Here is a 24,815-nt window from a genome sequence, read left to right as displayed (position 1 = left end):
GGAGCCTGTGCTCCGCAGCGGGAGAGGCCACAGCAGTGAGAGGCCCGTGTATGGCAAAAAAAAAAAAAAAAAAAAAGAGTATAAGACGTAAGCCACTAAGAAAAAAAAAAAGGCAAGGAGAAAGCTCAGCTTTAAAATGGGATAACGTGACAGAGAGAAACTGGCTGGTTACTTCAGACTAGGTGGCCTGATGACAGCCTTTTTCAGAGGGTGACATTTCACACGTGGATGACAGGAAGGAGCCAGATATGTGATTAACAGAGGGAAGAACATCCCTGGCAGAGGCAACAGCTATTACAAAAGGCCAGAAACTGAGAAATAGGTATTCTGTGTTTGAGAACAAAAGCAAAAAAGCGTAGGGGCGGGAGCACAGAATTAGGTGAATTCAGAAAGATAGGCATGGTCTGAACCGTGCTGGGATTTATAAACCAGAGTAAGGAGAGCACAGAGAGAAGCCACAGGAGGTGTGTAGGTAGGTGACTTACATTTAAAAATACTCTGGCTACTGTATAGAGAAAGCATTGCTGGGAAGCAAGGGTGGACACGAAGAGCCCAGTAGTGCAGCTATTCCAGTGGCCAAGAGAGTGGGAATGCTGGCCTGGACCAGGGCACTGGATTTAGAGACAGAAGTAGTTGGAGATAGAGCCTGAGTTGATTGGACTTGAGCATGGGTTTGACACCCGAGGAGAGACAAAAAAGGAAAGAAGCTTAAATGTTAGACTTTTGGTTTGGATAACTAGCCAGATGGTGAGACCATTCAAGGAGGAAAGGAAGACTAAATGGGGACAGGTTAGGGAATCAAAAGTTATGCGTTGGCCACTTGATTTTGAAATGTCTATTAAACAGCCACATGGAGATGCCAAGTAGACAGCTGGTTACAAGGAAGCTGCAGAGAACGCACATATTGAATGGCCAGGAGCACTCTTGTTTGGACTCCGTTTCACCTTGTTCTTTCTCTTGCCTTACCTACCTTTGATGAAGCGAGAATTAGATAAAGTATACTAAGAAGCTTTGCAAAGAATAAATTAATGCCCTCACATTTGGAATTATTATCACTATCACCTTCCATCAAGCATTTATCTGGCACACACTATGTCTTCATTGTAGAAGTTTCAGGAAATGTAGATTATGTCATCTCTGTCCCCCAAGATATTACAGCTTTTAGTGGGCTCATATTGTAAAAGAAACTGAACCTCATTCTAAAAATGATAAAAGGAAAAAAATCTCCAAAAGTGTTACCATGTCACATGTCTCCACTGTAACCTTAGGCAGCCACACAGACTTGACTTTATAATTTTCTCACAAACCTAGACAAGTAATCAGTGCAAAACTGAGAGGCTGGAGTTTCCCTAGTTGGGGCGGTGTCTGCTGAAAGACTTCAGTGTCCCAAAGATGGTGAATGTTCCCCCACTTAATGCCATGTAGTATCAAATTTCATGCTTAGTTTTTCCTTCATGTTTAAAGAAATTCCTATGAAAAATGCAATTTCATTGAGCAAGAATATTTCCACTATGATAGTGAACATGAACACTTTAGCATGACATGAAATTACTTTATCTGATTATTAACCAAGAGCTATGCCCTTCAAGAATGGGACAGCTGGGCTTCCCTGGTGGCGCAGTGGTTGAGAGTCCGCCTGCCGATGCAGGGCACACGGGTTCGTGCCCCGGTCCGGGAAGATCCCACATGCCGCGGGGCGGCTGGGCCCGTGAGCCATGGCCGCTGAGCCTGCGCGTCCGGAGCCTGTGCTCCGCAACGGGAGAGGCCACAACAGTGAGAGGCCCGCGTACCGAAAAAAAAAAAAAAAAAAAAAAAAAGAATGGGACAGATGACTGGGCAGCTTGACCTGGGCTGTGGTCAGGTAGCCAAGAGGATCAGCTCCTCCCGGGCAGAGTGTGTCCAGATGGACAGGTCAAGCGATGGGATGTCATCAGCTCCAAAAGGTAATGTGAGGCCATCGCTAACTGACTCTTGGCCATACAGTTTCATTCTATGGAGGATGGGGCTCCTTGCTTTTGTTCTCATTCAGTAAAAGGAAAAAGCTTTCAGGACAAAACAGGTATAACTTAACTGTCCCTAGATTTCTCACAAAAACAAAACTTTTGTTTAAAACAAGTTCGGAGCTAGGAATTTTATCTAGGAAAACAACAAGCCATAAAAAAATGAATATTCATATCCGTATTATACTCACACCCTGACACCGTCGTCACTATTGTCATTAACAAGAGCATCATCCCTTTGGAATGTCCTCCTGTCTGCAAACGATTATGAGATTGAAGTTCTTAGCACCACAGCCCTCACTAGAATTTTCACTGAGGTTATCCACTGAACAATGAAAATATAGCAAACCATTCTCTAAGGCAGTAGAGTTCACAGATGACTTGTGGCACTACGTAGAGACATCCCTGCCCAGAGAGAACAAAATTAATTAAGGTATTGAAAATAGTAATTAATTTAACAGTCTAAGGAAACTGCAGTGAGCTTTCAATTCTGCACACTGTATTTTAACCAGTTTAAAGATTACCAAAGCTAATTTTAAACCCACAAGTGGCTTCTTTCAACGGTGATTATGCTTATCAAATCTCTCCAAGACGTATGACAGTAATGGAGGTAAGTTCCAGGATACAAACTAATTTTGAGCAGAGCACGTTTAGAAAGTTGACAGCACTAAACCACCTAGCATTTTCCAAAGCCAGGTTAAAATGAGTTTTTTTACTTTTAACTAGTGTCTAGGGTTATCCATGCCAGTAGTTCTGTGGCCCCCTTGATTAATCCAGAATTTTCTGTCCTGCTCTGTTTTCCAGCCTCTGCAAGCACGTATGTGCCAACGGTGTGCAACGGGCGGGAAGTCCTCGACTCCACCACCTCATCTCTGTGATTGTGAATTGCCGTTCAGTTCTTGTGATTTTAGGCTGTTAGATGAAAGCGCTCACGTGCAGCTCCGGAATGTGGAAACAGAGCAAAAGAACACCCCTAGTACCTCTTTTTAGAAACAGTACAATAAATTATTTTTAAGGACTGTACAGTATATAGTGACGTGCTAGAACTTTTTAGACTGATTTTAGTGTCCCTATTATTAACAAGTCCCCAGAACATGGAAATAACCATTGTTTACAGAGCTGAGCATTGGTGACAGGGTCTAACAGGGTCAGTCTATTAGAAAAATACAGTGGCGATATTAGGTAACTTTTTTTCCTATGAAGTTTTTTGTAGGTCCTTGTTGTAACTAACTTAGGATGAGTTTCTATGTTGTATATTAAAGTTACATTATGTGTAACAGATTGTTTTTCTCAGCACAAAGTAAAAAGCATCTGTATTAATGCAAAGATATTGAGAATAAAACCTTCAAGGTTTTCCAGCATGATGGATAACGGCTTGTACTTTTATTAATCATTCCAGGTAATCTGAGTATGTTGACTTTAGACCCTTTCTACTTTTTTAATGTTGGAAGACATGATCTAACTGTGCTTCTCTTCACATCTAGATACACGGAACACAAGTTGTCACCCTATGAGGGAGTTGTCAGCAGATGTAGCCTTCTTTGCAGGTCGCATGATCAGAATTTGACTGATGACAGCATAAATATCAGGGGATTACAGTGGCCAGATGATAATACCCTTGTTGGTTTCTTTAAGCCACATCTGTATGGCAGCCCAGATTTTGCCCAAATATGGCTCTGAGGCAAAGAGAGGGTTCCTCCATTCCTACATTCCTCCGATTGCAGAGGCCGACCGGCCAGGGGAGGTTTGATGGCTCTCATTTCCCGAAACAACCTTAATTACTAGCAAGGAGCCTGGGAAAGCATCTTGTTATACCATTAGAAAATCACTCTCACGGTTCATAGCTGAACGTAGCAACAAAAATGTAGTCCATCTTCTTTTCCAATGCTTTTCCAAAGTCCCAAGAACAATGCTCAGGCATACAGACTTGTCTCTAAACCTGAATATTTTACTAACCTAAATAAAGGAGCAAACAGGGAAAGCATGGATAAGCTAAAACTGGCTCATTCTTACCAGCACTGTCCTATTTCTCCTGGTAAACCCTTGAGTCACAAACCATTGATTAATGTAGAAAAACTCGCTGAGTACCTATCTGCTAGGTCCTGCACCAGATACCATGGACAGAGAATTCGTTTCCTGTAACTCATCTGACAACTTAACACGAACTGGTTGGCTTAGAACAACAGAAACTGACTCTCAGTGTCATCAGGGCTGCACCCTCTTAGCTGCAGGGGAGAATCCATTCCATCCCTCTTCTAGTTTCTGGTGGCTGGCAGCTTCCTGACATCAAATCACTCTAACCTCTGCGTCCGCCTTCGTGTCACCCTCTCCTCTGTGTCTCTTATGAGGACATTTGTCATTGGATTTAGGGCCCACCGGGATAATGCAGGGTGATCTCATTTCAAGATCCTTAATGACATCTACAAAGGCCCTTTTTTGAAATGAAGTACCATTAGGACGTGTACCTATCTTTTAAGGGGCCACTCTTCAACCCACGACAGAGAAAAAGATGATTAACTCATAGTGCTTGCCTTTAAGAAGCAACAAGACTGGAAAATATGCTAATGAGGGAACTGCAACTGAGGAAGACAGAGAGAGAGGAAGGAAGAGGAGGCTATGAGGGACCCACAGGCTAAATAACCAGGGCCTGGTTAATCAAGACTGGTACTACTTTAAAAATATTCAGAAATAATGAGCAGGTGCATAAAAGCCAACAGGACTGGCCTTGAAGGAAATAAAGTGAGGAGTCCTATGCTAGAAATTCTCTTCTTCCTTCTGGATGCATTTGAATCAGCATCCTCATCAATGTGTCCAAAACTCACCAGATGCTCAAAGACAACAGTGCAAACAGTCTCTAAACTCTCATATTCAAAGAAGAACCTGGACTGGTGGGGGGGGGGGAGTGGGTGGGCCAGACTGAGTAACAGATTCAACAGTACTGGATGGCAAAAAAGAAGTCTGCTGTGATAGAAACTGGCAGGAGTGCTAGATAAGTGTACTCAGAAGGAGCATCTGCTCAATATCAAGGCAAAGGCAAGGCCGATGGGAGAGAAAATAAACTCAATCCACTGATGGGATGTGACAGGCTAAGGAAGGCAATATCAGTTGGGTTGTTCAGAGACACAGCTAATGTCTAAAGTAATCAAATGGATCATGGATCTTTGTAAACAAGACAATTGGGCTGTGGGTGAATCCTGACTGGGTGTTTTTGAGAGCTGGGTTTCGATCTATGGCCGCTCTATTTCACTCGCTGCCTTTGCACTGAAAGTGCATAGACCGACAGCTCTCATCACCTTTTTCTCCCCTGCCTTGTACCGTGTTTCCTATTCAAAAGTGCATCCCCTAACATGTGATCCCTAGAAGTAAGTTTTTAAAGAACTTTCAGCATCTGTATGGAAAATAGCAGCTATAAAATCTTCTTTACATGAGGCATTTCAAACAAATAGGTTTTGGATTGATTTTTTTTTTTAACTCCAGTAATGACATTTCATTCTCTCAGAATATAAAACTCACTGAGCCGATCCATCTTTGCAAAAACATCCTGAATTTAAGTAACGCAAGCAGAATGCTCTATCCCACTCATAAAAAACATATCAGAACCTAATGATATGGTTGATTATTGTTGGATTCCTGAGAGTTTACCGTTTTGGAATGCTCCGTGTCCTCTCTAGTTCAAGTGTTAATAGATTCTCTTGCGCACTCAGGCTTCTCATGGTAAAATAAAAAGGTCCCATTTTCAAAGTGTGAGGCAAGCTGGTTTGCAGACCACACAGAGGACAGATTAGGAGAGTGCCTGAAAGGAGTTAATTCAGCCAGTGTACCTTTACAGTATGCACCCCACACTGCCCCTCAGCTTGCCCCCTCTTTATCCACGCACCCACCATGAGAATTCTGGGTGCCAGAGCTCTTTAGCAAAGGGCTAGAAGCATGGAGAAGCCAAGAAAAGTGAGGCGTCAGGAAGATGGAGCATCAGTATGGATTCTAACCTTCACAGCCCTAATAAGGCCCAAACCCATGAATAAGGCAGTTATCACTCTTATTCTGCGACAGAAAGCTTAGATTTGCACATTTCTCACTGGTTGGACTCATTCATTTAAGCCAAGCAATGGTAATCTGAAATCACCCATCTGAGATAAAGGAAATATTACTCCCCTCCAAACCAAATTTACCAATATCCACAAGCTATTTTAGACAGGGCTCTTCATCCAAGAGTCACTGTTAATAAGATGAGGAAAATTCCAGCAAATGAAAAGCCAAACTGGGACATTTCGTTCAGGCGACTGGAGGTCTGTTTCTTGAACCATCAATCACTGAAGGAATCTTACGTGTCTTTTGCAGCTCAGTCAGTCTTAAAATAGGATTTGGTAAATGTGTGTGGACTGAGGTGTGCGCAGCCTGAACACATGCAATGGACCCTCCAGGGCTGGCAGGGGACCCTCTCCAGCGCCAGAGCTCAGGAATCTAGGCTGACACTATATGCATCAATATACACTACTTCCACAGAGTTACTTGAAATAAACCTGTACGTAAAATTGAATATGATCTCCAAATCCAGTTACCTTAGCAACGAATGTTATAGAAACCACAATGAGAAAAGGCTTTTAAATCAATTGTGCTGGTTGACTTTGAACCAATTCACTTGTTTTAGTTTTATCATTTCCTAATCAATATCCACAATCAAGTCCCAGAACTCAGAAGAGTACCTAGCTTGGTGTCACCTGGTGGGTGATTAAATCATCAAGGGAGGGTGATGGGTTATTTTTTTCTTGATCCTCTCTAGAGACTTGAGAAACTTTGAAGGTATAAACTCCTAAAGGGCAAAAAATCTGTGCAAACAGATTCTTCCAAATAGTTTTGTTTGTGGGTTGTAGTGACTAAAACCAGTGGTCAACAAACCACGCTCACAGGTCAAATCCTAGTCTAGCATCTGTTTTTATAAAACCTGTGAGCTAAGAATGCTTCCACATTTTTAAATAGTTGGGGGAAAAAAATCAAAAGAAATGTAACATTTCATGGCAAGTGAAATATAAATGAAACTCAAATTTCCACGTACATAAAGTACGTTTATTTGAATGCAGCCACACCCATTTGTTTGTGTATCGCCTGTGGCTGCTTTCATGCTACAATGGCAGAGTCGAAGAGTTGCAACAGAGACCACATGACCTGCAAAGCTGAAAATATTTACTATCTGACTCTTTACAGAAAAAGTTTGCTGGCCTCTGATCTAGACAATTGCAATAGTAACATCAATTAATATCAACTGCAATAGTAGTATCAATTAATTTTCAGTTATTTGCCCCTATCTAACTTCCTTCATTTATGACCCTAAAATGAACTCATCTGAAAATGTTAAACCAAACTAAAATCCAGCAAGAGTGTAATCTCTGGCCAGTTACTGTGAAGGTGAACTCCATTTTAGCATCCAAGGAATAAGTCAGGTGTTAGGATTTTTTTCAGTTTACTCCCCTTGAGTCCTTTTCTTTAGGGTGACCTTAATTTAGGACTTGGGCATGAAACCTGAGATAATGTTCATGGTCCACAGAAAATAGATGTGAGGATATGTAAGTCCTCTGAAGAAGTTCTACTTTATACATCTTTACTGTCAAAAGGTAAATGTGAGCAATACACTGACTTTAAACATGCCAATACAATGAAAAATAAGTAATGGAAAGTGTCTTGACTGTGTTGAGACCTGAGTTCCAGGATGAGGACCTTTGAGACAGAATCAGATCAAGGAATGGGCCAGATGAGGCAACTGATACTTTTCACCTACTAAAACATCTTGATTCTTCTGTATTTAAGAAATGCAAACTGGTCCTGTCTGCACTGAAGTAGACAGCACTCTTAAGTGATAGTAAAAACTCTAATGCAACTGGAAACATCCATGAATAGATAAACAAAGTGTAATTCCACCATTCAGTGGACTATTACTCGGCAATAAAAAATAACTACTGCTACCCACACCAACATGGATGAAACTCAGAATCATTATGCTGAGGAAGCCAGACATAAAAGACTACATTCCTGCCTGACTTCATTTATAAAAAATCCAAACTAAGCTCTAATGGTTAAAAATCAAATCAGGGGTTGCCTGGAGGCTGGAGGTGAAAGGAGAAATGAAGGCTATAAGAAATCTTTGGATGTGGTGAAAATGTTCTGTATGTTGATTATGGTAGTGATGTAACAGGTATATAAAACTTTCAAAACTCGTATTGCACATGTTTAATGGATGGAGTTTATTGTTTGTATATCATTCCTCAGTAAAGCTGATTAAATACCACTCATGCAGACCTAAAAATAAATAAATAAATAAAATAAACTTGCCAATAAAATCATCTTCCCACCCCGACTCCCAGGAAATTTACTTTTGTTACGAAGAGAGAAATGATCTGCATATTAGCCTCCCATTAGGAATGACCACGAGTCACAGGAAGTAGCTCTATTGACACATGTCAGATGACAGTTGACCAGATCTGTCTTGAAGAACTAGAGTCAATCGAGGACCCACCACCTGGGAACCTGGAGACCCCAAATGGTAAATGACTAGACCCAAGCAATTGTTCAACATAACCATTTAAACCACCTTTTCTCTCCTGGGGAAGAAAATAATGACAAAAATCTACACAAAAATACTATGAAACATTTTTAATCCTGGAAAGGACTTGATTACTGGTAACCAAAGAGGGGAAAAGTCAACAAGAATAGAATCCAATCTTTTAAATCAAGTGAACACATATCAAATTGCTCAACATAGTTAAATGGCATGATATAATTTATCCATAGAAGACATAGTCTCATTCAGTGGAAACCTGATTTAAATGTTTTGACAGAGCGCTAAGAGATATTATAGGTAACAGCTGACTTAATGGAGTATTTAAGCCTTCACAACTGCCTTGTAGAAAAATAACAAATAACTTCTACCACTTAGAGGGGAAAGGAAATAACAACTGTCAGTTAAAAATCATAGAAACGTGATTAATTTGTTTATGCCTTTCAACATTCCACTGAGCTCTGCAAAGGAAAGACATAAAGTTAAAGTGAGTTTTATAGCCAGGATTGATCTGAATATTTTCCTCACAATATTCCTTCTGTCATACTTCTTCAGTGCTTGGAATAAAATGACAACCCACTGGGATCCAAAGGAAAAAGTCAGCTCTTTCCAAAGATGGGACTGAGCTGCCAAAATCTATTTTATATCTAAAATTAGAAATAAAATAAATATATCCTTGAATACCAACTATATTTTCAGAGAGTTCATTAAAATGTAAGGCATTTTTGACACGTCAGAGATTTTAGTCCAGTGACAGGAGAAGAAAGAAGCTACCTGGGAGCAAATCCCAATTATCTCTATGGCTTGGAACATACATGTTGAGCACAGCAAAGATGAAGAGAGAGGTGACAGGTGACTATGCGGAAACTTCCTGACTCTGTCCAGTATGTATGACTTTGCCAGGGTTCCTCTAAAAGGGTGCACTTCAAGTGTATTTTCATTCTTGTTTAAATTTTGATCAAGATGGGGAAAGGCTCATCAGCACTGTTGGCAGGATAAAAATGAGCAATGCCAAAATAATTTCTTCGTTATAACAAAATTTAAGAAATTAAACGTGGAAGACGTTTATGTAAAGCAATGCCCTCCGTGAATTTCACAACAAACAATAAAACAATGGCAACCTCACCTATACTCACGAATCCAACAGTAGTGATGTACACAAAACAAACATTCATTCAACAATTACAGAATGGTCCAGTGTTTTACCCACCAGTCAAATAAATTCAATTATTTATTTTTATCTCATTTGCCACAAAAGTAAGGATGACCTGCTGAATCAAAAGTTACAAGTCATACCTCATTGACAGACTTGGGGCAAAACATTCAACAAACGCTGCCCCTATGCCCTGCCTCTCTCAGCCAATCACCAGGCTTTTAAAAAATCTGGATTAAAATCTATAAAGATCACTGTTTATTGGAAACAAACCAGAGCACCTTAGATTATAAATGGTCAGGAAACTCCCCTCTTTCCCACTTCTAAAACAATTAAGTTTTACACAAAATTGGTCAAATCCAGCTTCATTCAAACTTCTTTCAACCAACAACATTTAAGTCGCACTAATGCCAATATAACCTGTCCATCATAGGAAATATAACAATTACCTGGATCATTTTTGAATAAGAGCAACAACACTTATTTCATAACTGCTTATGGGACAACCACATTCTTATTCTGAATACAGTTATATGCAGTTTTCTAAAATTCAATCCCTGCCTTGCTAACTTAAAAAGAAAACTTCCATGGAAGTCATAATCCTTAAAGTCTTTAGTAGGAAAATAAGCATATAACCTTTGATGCTTGACATAGGGTAAATGTCCCACTGTCATTTTCTGGAGACCATGAAATTATCCCAATACCTTTGTACAGTTGTCTGTACTTATAGACAAGCCAGCCCACTTTCTTCTCATGATTTTGCAAGTGATTTGATAAACAAGCTTTCCTACTCATTCTAAATTATACTTCAAGTATTACATAAATTGTTTCAAGCCATTTGACTTTTATAATAGTGTCAGCTTGTTTGTACCAGTGGAAAGTCAAGGCTTCTCCTTGTCCTTTTTTTTTTTTTTTTTTTTGTAAGAATCCCACTTTCAGGGGCTTCCCTGGTGGTGCAGTGGTTGAGAGTCCGCCTGCCGATGCAGGGGACGCGGTTCGTGCCCTGGTCCGGGAAGATCACACATGCCGCGGAGCGGCTGGGCCCGTGAGCCACGGCCGCTGAGCCTGCGCGTCCGGAGCCTGTGCTCCACAGCGGTGAGAGGCCAGCGTACCGCAAAAAAAAAAAAAAAAACACAAAAAAACAAAACACAAAAAGAATCCCACTTTCAGTCAAGCCCTTCTTACCAGTTCCAACAAGGATGGAATTTCAAAGGCGATTATAAGTTAGATAACCCAAGCACATGCTGACTCTTCATTAAGAATTACTGCTTACTTAGGCTTCTGAAATCAACAAGGATATCCTATGGAAAAATGAAAAATCTATTGTCTTTCTTTGCTCACCATTTTTAATAGAAAACATGTTTTAAGGTCTGTCAGGAAAATAAATAATGGGAAAAAATAACTGTACCCTAAAAATTTTTTCAAATCTTCCCCAAAATATAAACAAAGAAAGGACATAAATGGATCACAATGCATAATGCTCACATCAGCCCTCCAAACACACTTTTTATATAGAATTCATAAAGAAGAAAAGTTACCCATTAATTATATGGCATGCATCAGCAGTGTGCTGGTGGGCTTAACCTTGGTTTTGAGTTATTTGTATATACAGATAAATCTCTTCCTGAGTTGAGCTTCATCTTCAGTTGAGACTCAAAACATTTGCTTTCTTATTTTTGGCAAGACACTTGACCATGTTATAAGGCAATCTAACATTTCAACCTCCTTCCCTTTTCAGCGGCATGGCCCTCCTCTGTGACATCACCAATGTGCCGGATACGAGGACAGGCTCTAAACTATGGTCCTGTAAAACTAGAGAGCAGGTTTCTTTGTTCATTAGTCTGAAGGCTACAGCACTGTCTTTCACATATTTGGAGATCTTGAGGATTTCAGTTGAACAGATTCAAAATGGTCATCTTTGTCCTATGGGGGAAAAAATATTAAGACAAAATCAACTCACTAAAATTCCAATAAGATTTTAGGATCTTACATATCCAGAAAGTAAGTTCTGAAATCATTTTAATCTATGTACCTGCCACTTGTAATTAGGATTTTACATTTAAAGGAGGGTGGCAGATATAAAACAGATAGCTTGCCTACCCTGAAGGATGCCTTTTTTTTTTAACCTTCTATTTTATATTGGAGTATAGTTGATTAACAATGTTGTGTTAGTTTCAGGTGTACAGCAAAGTGATTCATTTACACATATACATGTATCTATTCTTTTTCAGATTCTTTTCTCATTGAGGTTGTTACATAATATAGAGCAGAGTTCCCTGTGCTATACAGTAGGTCCTTGTTGGTTATCCATTTTAAATATAGCAGTGTGCACATGTCAATCCCAAACAGATGTCCAGGGGATAAGACACACAATCCAAAATAGAAGCAAACACATGACTGCAATAGACACCAAAAGATGAAGCTGTGATTCTTGTGAGGAAATCACTGAGACCCATGCAAGGGGGATATTTGATCCGGGTACTGAAATAGATGACCTATCCATGCAAATTGTAGACAGTAAACTAAATATTCTCAAGATAACACAGGGTAAATAATAAGAAAAAAGGAGAGCAGAAATAAAGATAACACCAATAAGACACACGATCATTTGGGTTCACTGATATGTTTTAGGAAAATCTTTGGGAATCATGCCTACTAAAGATGTTAAAAACAAGTCATCTCGGATAATAAATCAAAATTTTAATGCAAATATATCATTACTGGCATTTGTTATATAATACATTCAAAATGTAGCCTGTTAAGATAAATTATTCTTCTTTAATGGGGAAAAAGAGAAATAAGAGGTGAGGTTTCTCCCAATGTTTTCATTGTTAGACAAAGCTTTCCGAAGGCTGTTGGAATGGGGTGGGGGAACTATGCTGTTGAAGAGAATAAAGATGAAGAGAACTAGGATTATTTTTAAAATAAAAGAAATATGAGGCAGATCAGTCCTGGGTGCACATGGATGTGTCTCTAAAGCAGAGAAGTGAAATGAGAAAACAACAGGAAATAGATATTGAGTATCTGTCAGGAAGAATGAGGTTGCTGTTGTGTCTTCTCTCTTTTGAGTGGAGAAATCAGAGACTTCAGATCAATTTAAGGCCACATGGTCAGGATTACAGAAAAAAAATCACAGCATGAACACCAGCATATCCCATTTCCCTGTCTCTGCCGAGATGACAAGCCCCTGGGAGAGCAGCCTGCAGATCGCAGCGCCCTAACCCACTGGCTCTGGGAGAGCCTGCCTGAAGTCTCATGTTTACCAGCCTTAATTTTCTAGGAATAACCATCGATAATTCAAGTATTTATTAAGCACCCATGTGTTACAGGAACAGGACTAGACATTATGGGATACAAAACGTCTGCTCTCAAGGAGCTCACAGCGTATTACAGGAAAGAGTGTTAGAGTATCAGCCATGAACTATAAGAGAAAGCTGAGCTTTTTGTGGCCCTGCCTTGAAAAGATTTGATTCAACTTGTTCTTCAGGAAGGGGAGGCAGAGACCTGTTGGTTATCCTCAAGGTAATATTTCAAGTAAAACACTGAAAACAGTCATGTTATTAGGGCTTCATAGGGCTTTCGTTACCATGTCCTCTGTGTTCTGTGTTCACATGGGATTTTGCTCCTATGGCTGACGTGGTGGGATATATACCCACGCACGTGCACGCATGTGTGTGTGTGTGTGTGTATATGTGTGTGTGTGTGTGTAGTTAACACTACTAACTGACTGGGACTTCCTAACGGCAGGAATTATACCTTGTTCACTTTTTAATTCCCATAATATGACCCAAGGCCTAGCACATGGTTGGCTGTCAATCAGTGGTTGTGAAAATGTACTGAAACACCACCATGCAGAAGGAAAAAACCTGGATTGGAACTCAGAATACGTGGTTTCTAATTCCTATCTCACCCTCTCTTGGACAAATAAGTGAACCTCTCTAGGTCTCAGTTTACTCATGCATTAAATAAAGATGCCATACAAAATGATCTTTTTAAGCTCTAAATTCAAGAATCTACTCAAAATCCAACTTCTCCCAGAAGCTTCTCCTTAGCTTGTCACTACCCACCTAACTGTACTCTGTTCTCTTCTGTACTCCAAGAGACCCTACTCAATACTCTTGTCATACCGGATGATCCTGTGTATGTGGGTTGTGTGTGTGCATGAATGTGTGTGTTTGATGTACATGTGTCTTCCATCAATAAACTAGTCTCTGAGATTAACTGTGTCTAATATGACATCTCACCAAAACCCGGTGGAGTGTCTAACAGATAGTATCCCATAAATGACTGTGACATGAACAAAAGAAAAAGGAAAAAAAAATCAACTGAAGATATTTTTTAATTGTTAAGAAAAGTCAAGTAAAGTAAATCTATAAATGAAACCCCACAAATCCAGTGCATAAGGAAATACCAAAGAAGTGTGGCCTTTAGAACATGAATAAGGCTATGTATAAGACAAAGTAAACCTTACTTGACACAGTAGTTAAGAAATTTATAAATTTTTTTGCTCCATGAAATCATATGTAACATTTTTAAAAGTGGGACACACATTAAAAAAAATTTAAAAATAAAAAGTAAAAAAAGTTTTAAAAGTGGGACACAATAAAACTTGTACAATGGCATTCATAGAAGCTTTATTCAGTCAAACACTGGAAATAGCACAAGGGTCCATCAAAAGAACAGATGAACAAATGTGGCAAATCCATACAACAGAATACTCCTCCTCCACAGAGAGGAATCTGCTATAGATAAACACAACAAGGTGGAAGAATCTCAAAAAGATTTTTCTGAGTGGAAGAAAACTTACACAAAAACTACACACTCTTGTCATTACGATTATGTGAAGTTCTGAAACAGGCAAAACTAATCTATACTTTTAAAAGACCATCACAATAGCTTCCCTCGGGGGATGGGGATTGAGTATACACATAAGGACATGAGTTTACTTTCAGACATCAGACTAATGTTCTATATCTTCACAGGATTTAGGGTTACACAGGTATATTCATTTCTCAAATTTCATCACATCGTGTATTTGTGAAATATACATTTTACTCTGTGTAAACATTTTGCCTTTAAAAAAACTTAAAATATTGAATTCTCTCATCAATTATATGTAAACTGAAGTGTTTAGGCATCAAATGTATTGAAGTCTGAAACTCACTTTGAAACACATCAAAAAAAAAAGATAGATCAATAAATGGATAGAGGGATGGAGAGATATGTAATAAAGAGTACGATTTAGGTGGTGGATATATGGTTGTACCACTGCACAATCCCTTCAACTTTTCTGTAACACTTCAAATTTTCATCTTAAAAAATGAAAAAAAAAATCATTACATTGACTAAAATTGCTATTCCAAATAAAATGTGGCACACTGAAGCTTCTCAGGGAGAAAAGCTCTACCCTCCCCGTTTCCTGTGACTGTTTTCAAGAATCTTTTCAAGCTTTCACTTCTCTGGCTATAATTAAAAAACAGAAGAGGTACTATAATAGGAGGAAACACTTAATGTTTTATGTAGTGCTCATAATGCGCACTTATTCTTTTAGATTCAGCTCAGAGATGACTTTCCCTTAAATGCATTCCCTGGCACCTAAAGGCTCCCTTCATTGTAAGATACCACCCTTACAAATAGGGAATCAAACACATATATATGGAATCTAAGAAAAAAAAAAAAAAAAAAAGGTCATGAAGAACCTAGGGGCAAGACGGGAATAAAGACACAGACCTACCAGAGAATGGACTTGAGGACACGGGGAGGGGGAAGGGTAAGCTGGGACGAGGTGAGAGAGTGGCATGGACATATATACACTACCAAACGTAAAATAGATAGCTAGTGGGAAGCAGCCGCATAGCACAGGGAGATCAGCTCGGTGCTTTGTGACCACCTAGAGGGGTGGGATAGGGAGGGTGGGAGGGAGGCGCAAGAGGGAGGACATATGGGGATAAATGTATATGTATAGCTGATTCACTTTGTTATACAGCAGAAACTAACACACCATTGTAAAGCAATTATACTCCAATAAAGATGTTAAAAAAAAAAACAAATAGGGAATCACAAGATCACACCAGGTGAGAAGTCTAAGTCAACTTGTGATGGAAGATAGTTTTTCATGGGCCTCCTGTGTTTCTGCATGTCTTATGAAAAGACACTGATAGTCCTTTATTCTAGGTGATTTTCCAAAGATGTTTCTATAACAGCCTTGGATGATACAGATAAAGTCTCCTTCTAGAATAAAGGAAACGTTTGCTTACAACCCAGAAAGCTACAGATATTGTCTTTCCCTGTGGAGCAAATGGCAGACGTACGTCGGGCCCATTATAAAAGACTCATGTTCTCCGAGCCAGTTCCTCTACAATAATGTAACCCACTCTGTATACAGGCGTCATCTAGTCCACTTCATTGTGTGGGAAGTGAGGCTTAAGGAACCAATACAAATGCTGTGATTTTGGCCAATGCTAATGCTGTGAGTAATGAGCTGTGTTTCGTCTCTGACCCAGAAGACTCATTCCATCTTCCAAAGTGTCTACGAAACTATGGCGGGCTAATCTGTTGGCCAGTAAGTAGAGTGTGATTTCATTACCTTCACAGTTCTTCGCTGTTTTGCCGATGAGAAGAGGAAGTTAATAAAGACATTTCTAGAAGAGAGCTTCACACTCTGGTTAACAAGATTTAAGGAAAGTCCCTGAGAATTGGGAACAAACATGTTGACCACACTGTATGGCAAACAAGGCAATAAAACAGTCCTCCGTTTTCCTGCCTGGAAATGAAGAGGATCTGGGGAGCTGGTTGTGGGCTGAGTACTGGCAAGTGGGTTCAAAGAGTTCACAATTCAACTGACTGGATGGTGTTAATTCTCCTCTGGCAGGAGGACAGTCTCCCAGTCAGGCTCAGGTGTGCCTCACAGGAGCAACTAGCACTAAAAATCATCCCAACAGGAAAAGAAGGTTTCAGCCCCTTTCAAACAACCGTTCCAGAAACATGCACCTACGATAAGCATTAAAGAGAAAATGGAAACCACTTAGGGGGAGAAACCAGGTGAAGTGCTAGAATTTTGGCTGGTTCACTTTGGAGATGATGTGGCAGGACTCAGTGATCATTAAGAATGGAAACAGCGGGGTCATCCTAGGGCTCAACGCTGCTGGCACTCTATCCTGCCAACTTCAGATCCACCCAAAGATGCAGTAAAAGGTCTCAGAGGTTTTGCAGCGGGTCCTCAACACAGTTACAGAGCCATGGCTTCCTCTGGGGGCTCTTTCTGAGATGAATTCCCATAGGAAAACTTAGTGAGGCAGTGACCACTACTGGGGCTCTTGCTGCCCCAGATTGGGTTTATAAGGTGGAAGATGGTCACTGGAGAATACGAAACTGACCCCCAAACATCTAGATTAGTATGGCCAGGCTCACCCAGGAAATGTCCCTTATCCTTTATATTTAAACCAGGCATTAACTTAAATATGACAATGGAGCAAGAAATGAGGTGAATTCCCTTTTAAAAAGACTCCAGTGGGGGCTTCCCTGGTGGCGCAGTGGTTGCGCGTCCGCCTGCCGATGCAGGGGAACCGGGTTCGCGCCCCGGTCTGGGAGGATCCCACATGCCGCGGAGAAAAAAAAAAAAAAAAAGACTCCAGTATGTGAGTCAAGCCCAAATCAACAAAAGAACGTAAGACCTGCAGCCTTCAGCACAGTCAATCTGGCTGTGACTTCTTTTTTTTTTTTTTTTTTTTCTTTCTGTGGTACGCGGGCCTCTCACTGTTGTGGCCTCTCCAGTTGCAGAGCACAGAGAGGGAGGCCCGCATACCACAAAAAAAAAAAAAAAAAAAAAGACTCCAGTATGTGAGTCAAGCCCAAATCAACAAAAGAACGTAAGACCTGCAGCCTTCAGCACAGTCAATCTGGCTGTGACTTCTATTTTTTTTTTTTTTTTTTTTCTTTCTGTGGTACGCGGGCCTCTCACTGTCGTGGTCTCTCCGGTTGCAGAGCACAGGCTCCGGACGCGCAGGCTCAGCGGCCATGGCTCACGAGCCCAGCCGCTCCGCGGCATGTGGGATCCTCCCGGACCGGGGCACGAACCCGTGTACCCTGCATCGACAGGCGGATTCTCAACCACTGCGCCACCAGGGAAGCCCCTGGCTGTGACTTCTGAGTCAAAAGGTCCCCAAAGGTGAAACAGATGATGTCAGGAATGATGACCTTGCCGTTCAACATAGAACTTTGAATGGACCAAAAACACTGGCAGTTTGGTTGGCTTGTGAGCAGCTGCTGGAAAAGAACAGCAAATGCAAAGCCTTGCTGCTGTCACAGAGACTCCCCTTCCCTCTTCACCTTTAACCCTTCCTTCCCCAACTATGCTGACTTCGCTGCCTTAAGGAAGAAGATGATTAGGGGAAGAACCAAGTTTTCCTGTCACCAAGAGTGACTGCAGACCATAAACACCCATCTGAGCCTGCAAGGGAGCCTGGGGAAGGGGAGGGACCCAAACATTTCTGACTCCACTTGTTGCAGGCACCGAAGTCACCACCCTACCTGAATGTGTGAGAGGAAAAGGGCCTGAAAATTCAACTAATGGGGTTCAAGCTAGGTTCGCAGCGGGGGAGGGAAAATAATGTGACCTCATGTGAAGGGTTCTGTGTGCCCATTCATGATGCTGTTGTTGCGTTACATCTGAATCTATAGTAGGAATTGCTGGTATGTGCTTTTTCCTCCTTATCTCACAGGCACCAGAGGACAATCCCCTGGTCAAGAGCAGCCACATGAAGAGAAGGGCTACTTGGATACTTACCCCAAGCGTTGCCAACTCCTCTGCCATGTGCAACAAACATGTGAGTCAGAATTGCACACAAGCTCCTCTACCTTCTGATGCCTAAAGTTGTCACTATAAATGATGTCCTGTTGGTGTCAAGTCAGAGGCCTCAGCCTCAACAGCCTTGCCTGTGTTATCAGACCTGCCAGCAGAGATGGCTGATAAACCCTCACAAAATTCAGGGAGCTGCCAACTAAGTAAAAATTCTTGAGACTAGGTGGGCAGATGTGCAATGCTTTATCTATCTTCCAGTCGAGAAAAAACAGCCCAGCACCCCTTACTGCACTCTGCTGTTGGACACAGTATGGTATCACTTGAGTAGTCTACTTGCTTTGTCATATCAGCTAATCCACAAAGTAGTATCTTTTGAGTTAGGCCCAAGGCAACAGGCTATATTATCAACTGCCCAGCAAGGTGAGTAATGCTCTCTACCTTGTGGCCTCACAGACCTAATGACCACTTCATGATACAATTCTTTGTGATTAATGACTTTGTCAATCGGAGACTGTGGCAGTGGGAAGCAGCCTTCCCTCAGAGGCATCCTTTGGGGTTTTAGACTCATCACCTTGATGTGGCTACCATGTACATATAGCCCTTTTGAAAAAGCAGCTGTTAGCTTGTTACTGAGCTCTTGTCAAAACTGAATGCCATTACCACACACACTTTGGGACTCTATAGCCTGATAGTCCCACTCTTGGTAGGTCAACAAGGTGGGAAGCGTCCAATAAGTCTCACTTGTCAAATATGAATGGTATATTCAAGAATACAACTGGTCTGACCCAGCAACATCTCAGCCTCACATGAAAATATGGCAGCAGACTCTTTGAGAGAAAGGTTATCCCCTACTCCTCCGCCCCAAATGAAGCCACTGGCTCCGTGGGGTCCTGGGTTCACCGAAGTTCTACTTCATGCCTGGGCCTGGTTCACTGATGTTTTGGTTGAGCTGAAACCCAATGGTGTCCACCACCCGCTGCAGCTGTCCAATCTCAGCACAAGTATGCGTAACTGAAAACCAACAAGATTGCTTGGCTCCGTGGCCAGAACCCAAAGCCCTTCTCATAGCTGTGGCTAATACTTCTTCTGATAAACCTTGTTATATTTCTACTTACTCTTGAGCTATTGCCAAGATTTAATAGCCATTGTCAACAAACTATTTGGTCTGCCATTTGGAAAACCACTGACTCTTTACCTCTCTTTGGGGCAACGAATCTGGAAACAAATCTTAGCTGTTGATCAAATCATCTGGGTCACTTAGGTAGATGCCCATCCTCTGAAAAGACCAAACAGAGCTAAGCACCTTATAGAGACTGCACCAGACAGATTGCCACAAACCCTACACAGCATTTGAATCCTGTCCAGCATGGCAATAAATCTGCCTTCACAGACTGAACACAAAGTGAAGGGCTCTATTTTTCTGACGCAGAGGTTACCACAGCATGCGAGACTTGGGAGTCATACCAAAAGCTGACCAATATTTCCCTGACAATTGATTAAATCAGACCTTTGATCACCTCTTGGGGCTATCAGTGGTGCCTCATCACTGTTGACACCCATTCGGGTCATGGTGTTGCTGTTCCAGAGTGACTGGCCAACTCCAGTCAGACCACTGTGGCCCTTGAAAAACATCTGTTTAATGTTTATGGTTTTATGGACCACTTGCAGCCTAAGAGTGGTGTCCTTTTTTTTTTTTTTTTTTTTTTAAATCACAAAAGCTACCAGAAAAATGGACTGGGAGTAGAGGTATTCAGTGGACCTTCCACACTTCCTACCATTGAAAGGGATCATTGATCATCGGAATAGCCTTCTCAAAAATTGACTCAAAAAGATTTCTGCCTCTATCTCCCTCACCTCCTCCTGGCCCACACATCTTAGTAAGGCAGTTCAGTTACTAAATATGGCTATTTCCAGAAAGGGATTAAGAGATTATCTCCTCTTGGCTGCTTCATAGATAATTATTAGTAAAAATATATAATAAGTAACAATATATCAATACAACCTACATAAGATTATATACCCATATGAAAACCCAGGATTATGCCCCGACCCCTACTGACATGGTGGGTCCTTATTTATCCCAACAGCAACCCCCAGGATGTCTGGTGGTAGCCCTGCCAGAAGGGAGCCTAGAAGATTCAAATATAATTCTGGTTTAGCCACCTGTATTGTTTTGTTGGACTGTCATGATCCTAAATCAAAAGGATAATAACTACTTGGTTGACTACACAGCTCATCAAGACCTCGTACCATCCCACATGGACAAAGGTAGAAAACACACTAGGTCGCCACACGCATTTTTAAAAGCCCTTGACCTTCTTGCACCTGAATGTTTGGCAGCACAGAACTCCAGTAGGGGATGAGTAGAAATAAGGTGGAGCTTTAGCTACTGAAATGGGACAAACTGATTTGTACCAGTGGAAGATCAACAGTGCAGTCTGATAATAAGGCACCTAGGAAGGAGGTACCTTAGGCCCTGAGAGGTGCAAAGGATGAAGGGATACTAATGATTATTTGTTTTTCAAAGCCACCCTGTCATCTTCCTATGAAGGAAAACACCTTAGTGTTCCTCTCTCAAACTGTTGCAAGTGCCTTAAATTTAACTGACTACTGGGTCTGCCAAATCCACCAGATGCTCAAACCACAGTCTGGTTGCCATTCCCCTTAGACTTACTGAAAATTCTATCAGAAACAGCAGGAATGATCCCAGCTTCTGCCCCAAAATAACAACGATCAACATGTCCATTCCCATTGCCATCACTCGATCATTCCATGGAGTGGACAAATACCACCCAGTCTGCGGCATGGACAAACAGGAAAAGCTGGACAAACTGCCCTCAAGCAGTCTCTCCAAAGACAAAGAAGAGACACAATTGTTTGACGTGAATCGGGAACACTAAGGTTTACAAGCCAGCAAGGAGGTCGCAGGCACCATCAACCAGTGCTGCCTAACTTAAATAGGTCCTACTTGGTGTCCCTAACAACTGCAAATAATACTTTCTTTCCAGAGGCATCATATGTACCTCTAGGACTGTACTTTTTGTATAGAACCAGATGTTAACTTCTCTCCTAAAAACAGCTTGGCTTGTCCTTGTATTCTAGGAGTGGTCATAAGTGGTCATAATTCAACTGTTTATGAAAACATCCTCGATAGATCATTTAGCCCTTAGACAACTGCAAGGCTCTTTTCAATATCAGGCTACCCTTGGTTACTCAGAAGAGGTTCCTGGAGGGATAACTGACTTGTTATTCACACTCACCCCATGGGTAGTTATTCAATTAGAAAAGATGGAACGTAAAAAAGAATGAAATAATGCCATTTGTAGCAACATGGATGGAACTAGAGATTACATTACTAAATGAAGTCAGTCATAAAGAAAAAGACAAATACCATATGATATCACTTATGTGGAATTTAAAATATGACACAAATGAACTTATCTACGAAACAGAAACAGACTCACAGACACAGAGAACAGACTTGTGGTTACCAAGGGGGAGGGGGAGGCGGGGAGGGAAAGATTGGGAATTTGAGATTAGGAGATGCAAACTATCACACTGATATATAGGATGAATGAACAACAAGGTCCTACTGTATAGCACAGGGAACTATATTCAATATTCTGTGATAAACCACAATGGAAAAGAATATAAAAAAGAATACATATATGTATAACTGAATCACTTTGCTGTACACAGAAATTAACACAACATTGTAAATCAACTATACTTCAATAAATTTTCTTTAAAAGAAAGAAAAGGCGGTACAGAATTTGTTTCTGACTCTAACTGAAGTAATCCATGACACCACTTCAGCCTTTGAAGGCATTCAGGTCAACATCAACCCACTGTCCATACATTGTTGTGGGCAATATAATTGCCTTATACTTCCTCCCTGAGGGCCAAGACACGATCTGTACAGTCACTAAAATTCTTTGTGCCTGGACTGTCTTGTTGGACTGCCATCTTCATAGACCAAAAGGATAATGACCACCTGGTTGAGGACACTGCTCACCAAGTTCCCCTACCATGGCCCAGGTAGACAAAAGTGGGAGATGTATAGGGTCTTTGTAAATTTTTGAAAATGTCCTTAACCCTCTTCCATCCGAATCCTATGGAGGAAAGATCTCAGTGCCAGTGGAAAGGTCTCAAGTTGAGTGGAAAGGTCAATACAGGGACCTAAAAAGAAAGTCACCTCTTTCTAAGGTGGACCCTGATGACTTAACGGCATTTGTTTGGTTAGTTGAGTCTGGAACCCTGGTATGATCAAGGTTAATAACACAGGTTGGCCTCATCTTGCTGTTTGGTGTCTTTTTGGGAGTAGCTCTATTTTTTAAGTGCTATATGAAGCAAATTGACCAGATTTGATTCCAGCCTCAGCCAGTCAGATTAATCAGAGTGAACAGTGGAATGGTGTACTAATGGGAAAGTTGCCGGAAGCCAAGACAGTGTAGGAAGGAGGTATGGATCTGTTGGGAGACAACTCCCCATGGTTCTCTTGCATTTCTGCCTATCTTATGAGTGAGACACTGACTTCCCTTTTTTCCAGACTACCTTTTCCAAGGACTTTGTATAGAAAGCAGCCTTTGAAAATAAAGATATTGTGTCCTTCCAGAGCAAAGAGCAGGCTTGCTTACAGTCTTAGAAATAGTGTTTCCCTCTTGAGCAATGAACAGGCATGCCTACCTGTCCAGTACAAGAACAACACTATCTCCCTTTGGAACAAATGACAGAGATGCTTGCTGCCCTTTCTAAAAGATTCAGGTTCCCAAAGCTTAAGGTTCCTTTCCTGTAAGGCAGACCGCTGTGTGTACAAGAGTCATCTGCAGGAAGTGGGGCTTTGCAACTGGTATAAATGCTGATGTTTTGGCTAGTGCTTCTGCTGTGAGGGTTAAACTGTCCTTTGTCTCTGATCAGAAGTCCCATGTCTTCTAAAGTATCCATGAAACCATGGAAGGCTCAGTTGTTAGCTTGCAAGTAGGGTAAAATCTCAGCTCTTGACAATCTCTGTACATTCACTGTCCCACAGCAATAGTATCCTCCCTAAACTACCATATTAAGAAAAATCAAATAACCATTAGTGTAAGGGGAATAGGGCTTATTTGTTTTATTTTTAAATGATCCCCTATGATATAGTTATGTGCCTAAATTAGGAAACGATTACTAAGACACTTTCAATAAATGTAATCTTTCACCACATGTCCTTCCTGCTGAAAATCCTTTGAAATGGGTTTTCTTTCTGGTTTCATTCTGTTTTTAATCCTGTGTAGGTAAACTGGTAATGTTTCATCTCTTAAGTCAAGGGTGAAGAATGTCAATAAAATGTGTTTACAAATAATACTTAGGGCTTCATGTTATCTGTTTGGATACAGTAATCATTTCAAAGCCGACAAACGTGATGGCATCTGATAATATCTCAACATTTTATATAACTTTTATCTCCTCTATATGAAAAAATCTTGTTATAAAATAAAAAATATAATGAGATCTTCTATTTATCGAAAATTTTTGTTTTTTAATACCATAATACATAATCTTTGTGTCAATTCAAATATTATAAAACTGCATTACTTCAAAGACTAAAGACACCCATTTATTCAAAACTCTCAAAAAGCAGCTATCATTAGTAGCTTTCTATTCAAATACTAATATAAATGTATATTTAATAGAAATACAATAGTCTATGTGTTGTTTTCGCTTCATTTACCCTGGACCCATTGACCTATCAGTACACATAGACATTTCCATCTTTAACAGCTGCAGAGTTGCACAGCATCCCACTACTTTGATATATGGAAATTTCTTATCTAAGTCCTTACTGATGGTGTTTAAGGTTGTTTCTACCTGGTTAGCCAACAAAAACAATGCTGCAGTCATTATTATTGTATTTACAGCCTTCTGTACTTCTAAGAGTATTCCTACTGGATAAATACGCACCCTGAATGATAGGGTTTGCATGACTGCTACTGTTAGGTTAATATGGCCCCTTTATTTACAAATACACAGAAATACCATGTTAAAATTCTGCTCTCACCTTTGTTGCCAAGGATTTGAGTTTTCCCAGTAGCGACTGTTTATTGGAATATACAACTTCCTCTTCATTATCTTCTCCTTCCATGATAGCACAGCTGTCTGCAGCTGGGAGTTCACACTCTTTTGAGTTTGTCGTCATTACTAATTTGGAATATTTGTACTCCAGTCTAAGTAGCAGCAAATAAATAGATAAAGTGGCTGTTTAATATAAATTAATACTTATTGGGGGTGGTCATACACCAGCTAATTAAATCGTCGTGGAGTACAGCTGCTCCACCA

The 24,815-nt window shown here is 40.7% G+C and overlaps 2 protein-coding genes across 8 annotated transcripts in view; one reads left to right on the top strand and one right to left on the bottom strand.

Annotated features, from left to right (window-relative positions):
- GRM3 (glutamate metabotropic receptor 3) overlaps positions 1-3,361 on the top strand; it is a 246,715-nt gene extending 243,354 nt beyond the window's left edge. For 2 of the 3 annotated variants that reach the window (XM_024130448.1, XM_024130453.1), the window contains exon 6: positions 2,805-3,361. In XM_024130448.1, the coding sequence (XP_023986216.1) occupies positions 2,805-2,878 (74 nt within the window). In that variant the 3' untranslated portion in view covers positions 2,879-3,361. The remainder of the gene's footprint in view (positions 1-2,804) is intronic. The other variant, XM_024130457.2, reaches the window with a different exon arrangement.
- Positions 2,366-24,815, bottom strand: part of ELAPOR2 (endosome-lysosome associated apoptosis and autophagy regulator family member 2) — a 282,202-nt gene continuing 259,752 nt past the window's right edge. For 3 of the 5 annotated variants that reach the window (XR_003679921.2, XR_003679918.2, XR_003679920.2), the window contains 3 exons: positions 24,538-24,703; positions 11,242-11,626; positions 10,869-11,004 (listed from right to left, as the gene is read on the bottom strand). Coding sequence is in view for 1 of the 5 variants with exons in the window: in XM_028490126.2 (XP_028345927.1) it covers positions 11,567-11,626; positions 24,538-24,703 (226 nt within the window). In the remaining 4 variants the exon portion in view is untranslated. Of the gene's footprint in view, positions 2,406-10,868; positions 11,005-11,085; positions 11,627-24,537; positions 24,704-24,815 lie in introns of those variants that run through there. The other 2 variants (XR_003679919.1, XM_028490126.2) reach the window with 2 other exon arrangements.

Source organism: Physeter macrocephalus, chromosome 5, assembly GCF_002837175.3.
Source record: "Physeter macrocephalus isolate SW-GA chromosome 5, ASM283717v5, whole genome shotgun sequence".
NCBI lineage: Eukaryota > Metazoa > Chordata > Mammalia > Artiodactyla > Physeteridae > Physeter > Physeter macrocephalus.
This window is presented reverse-complemented; position numbering and strand designations above follow the sequence as displayed.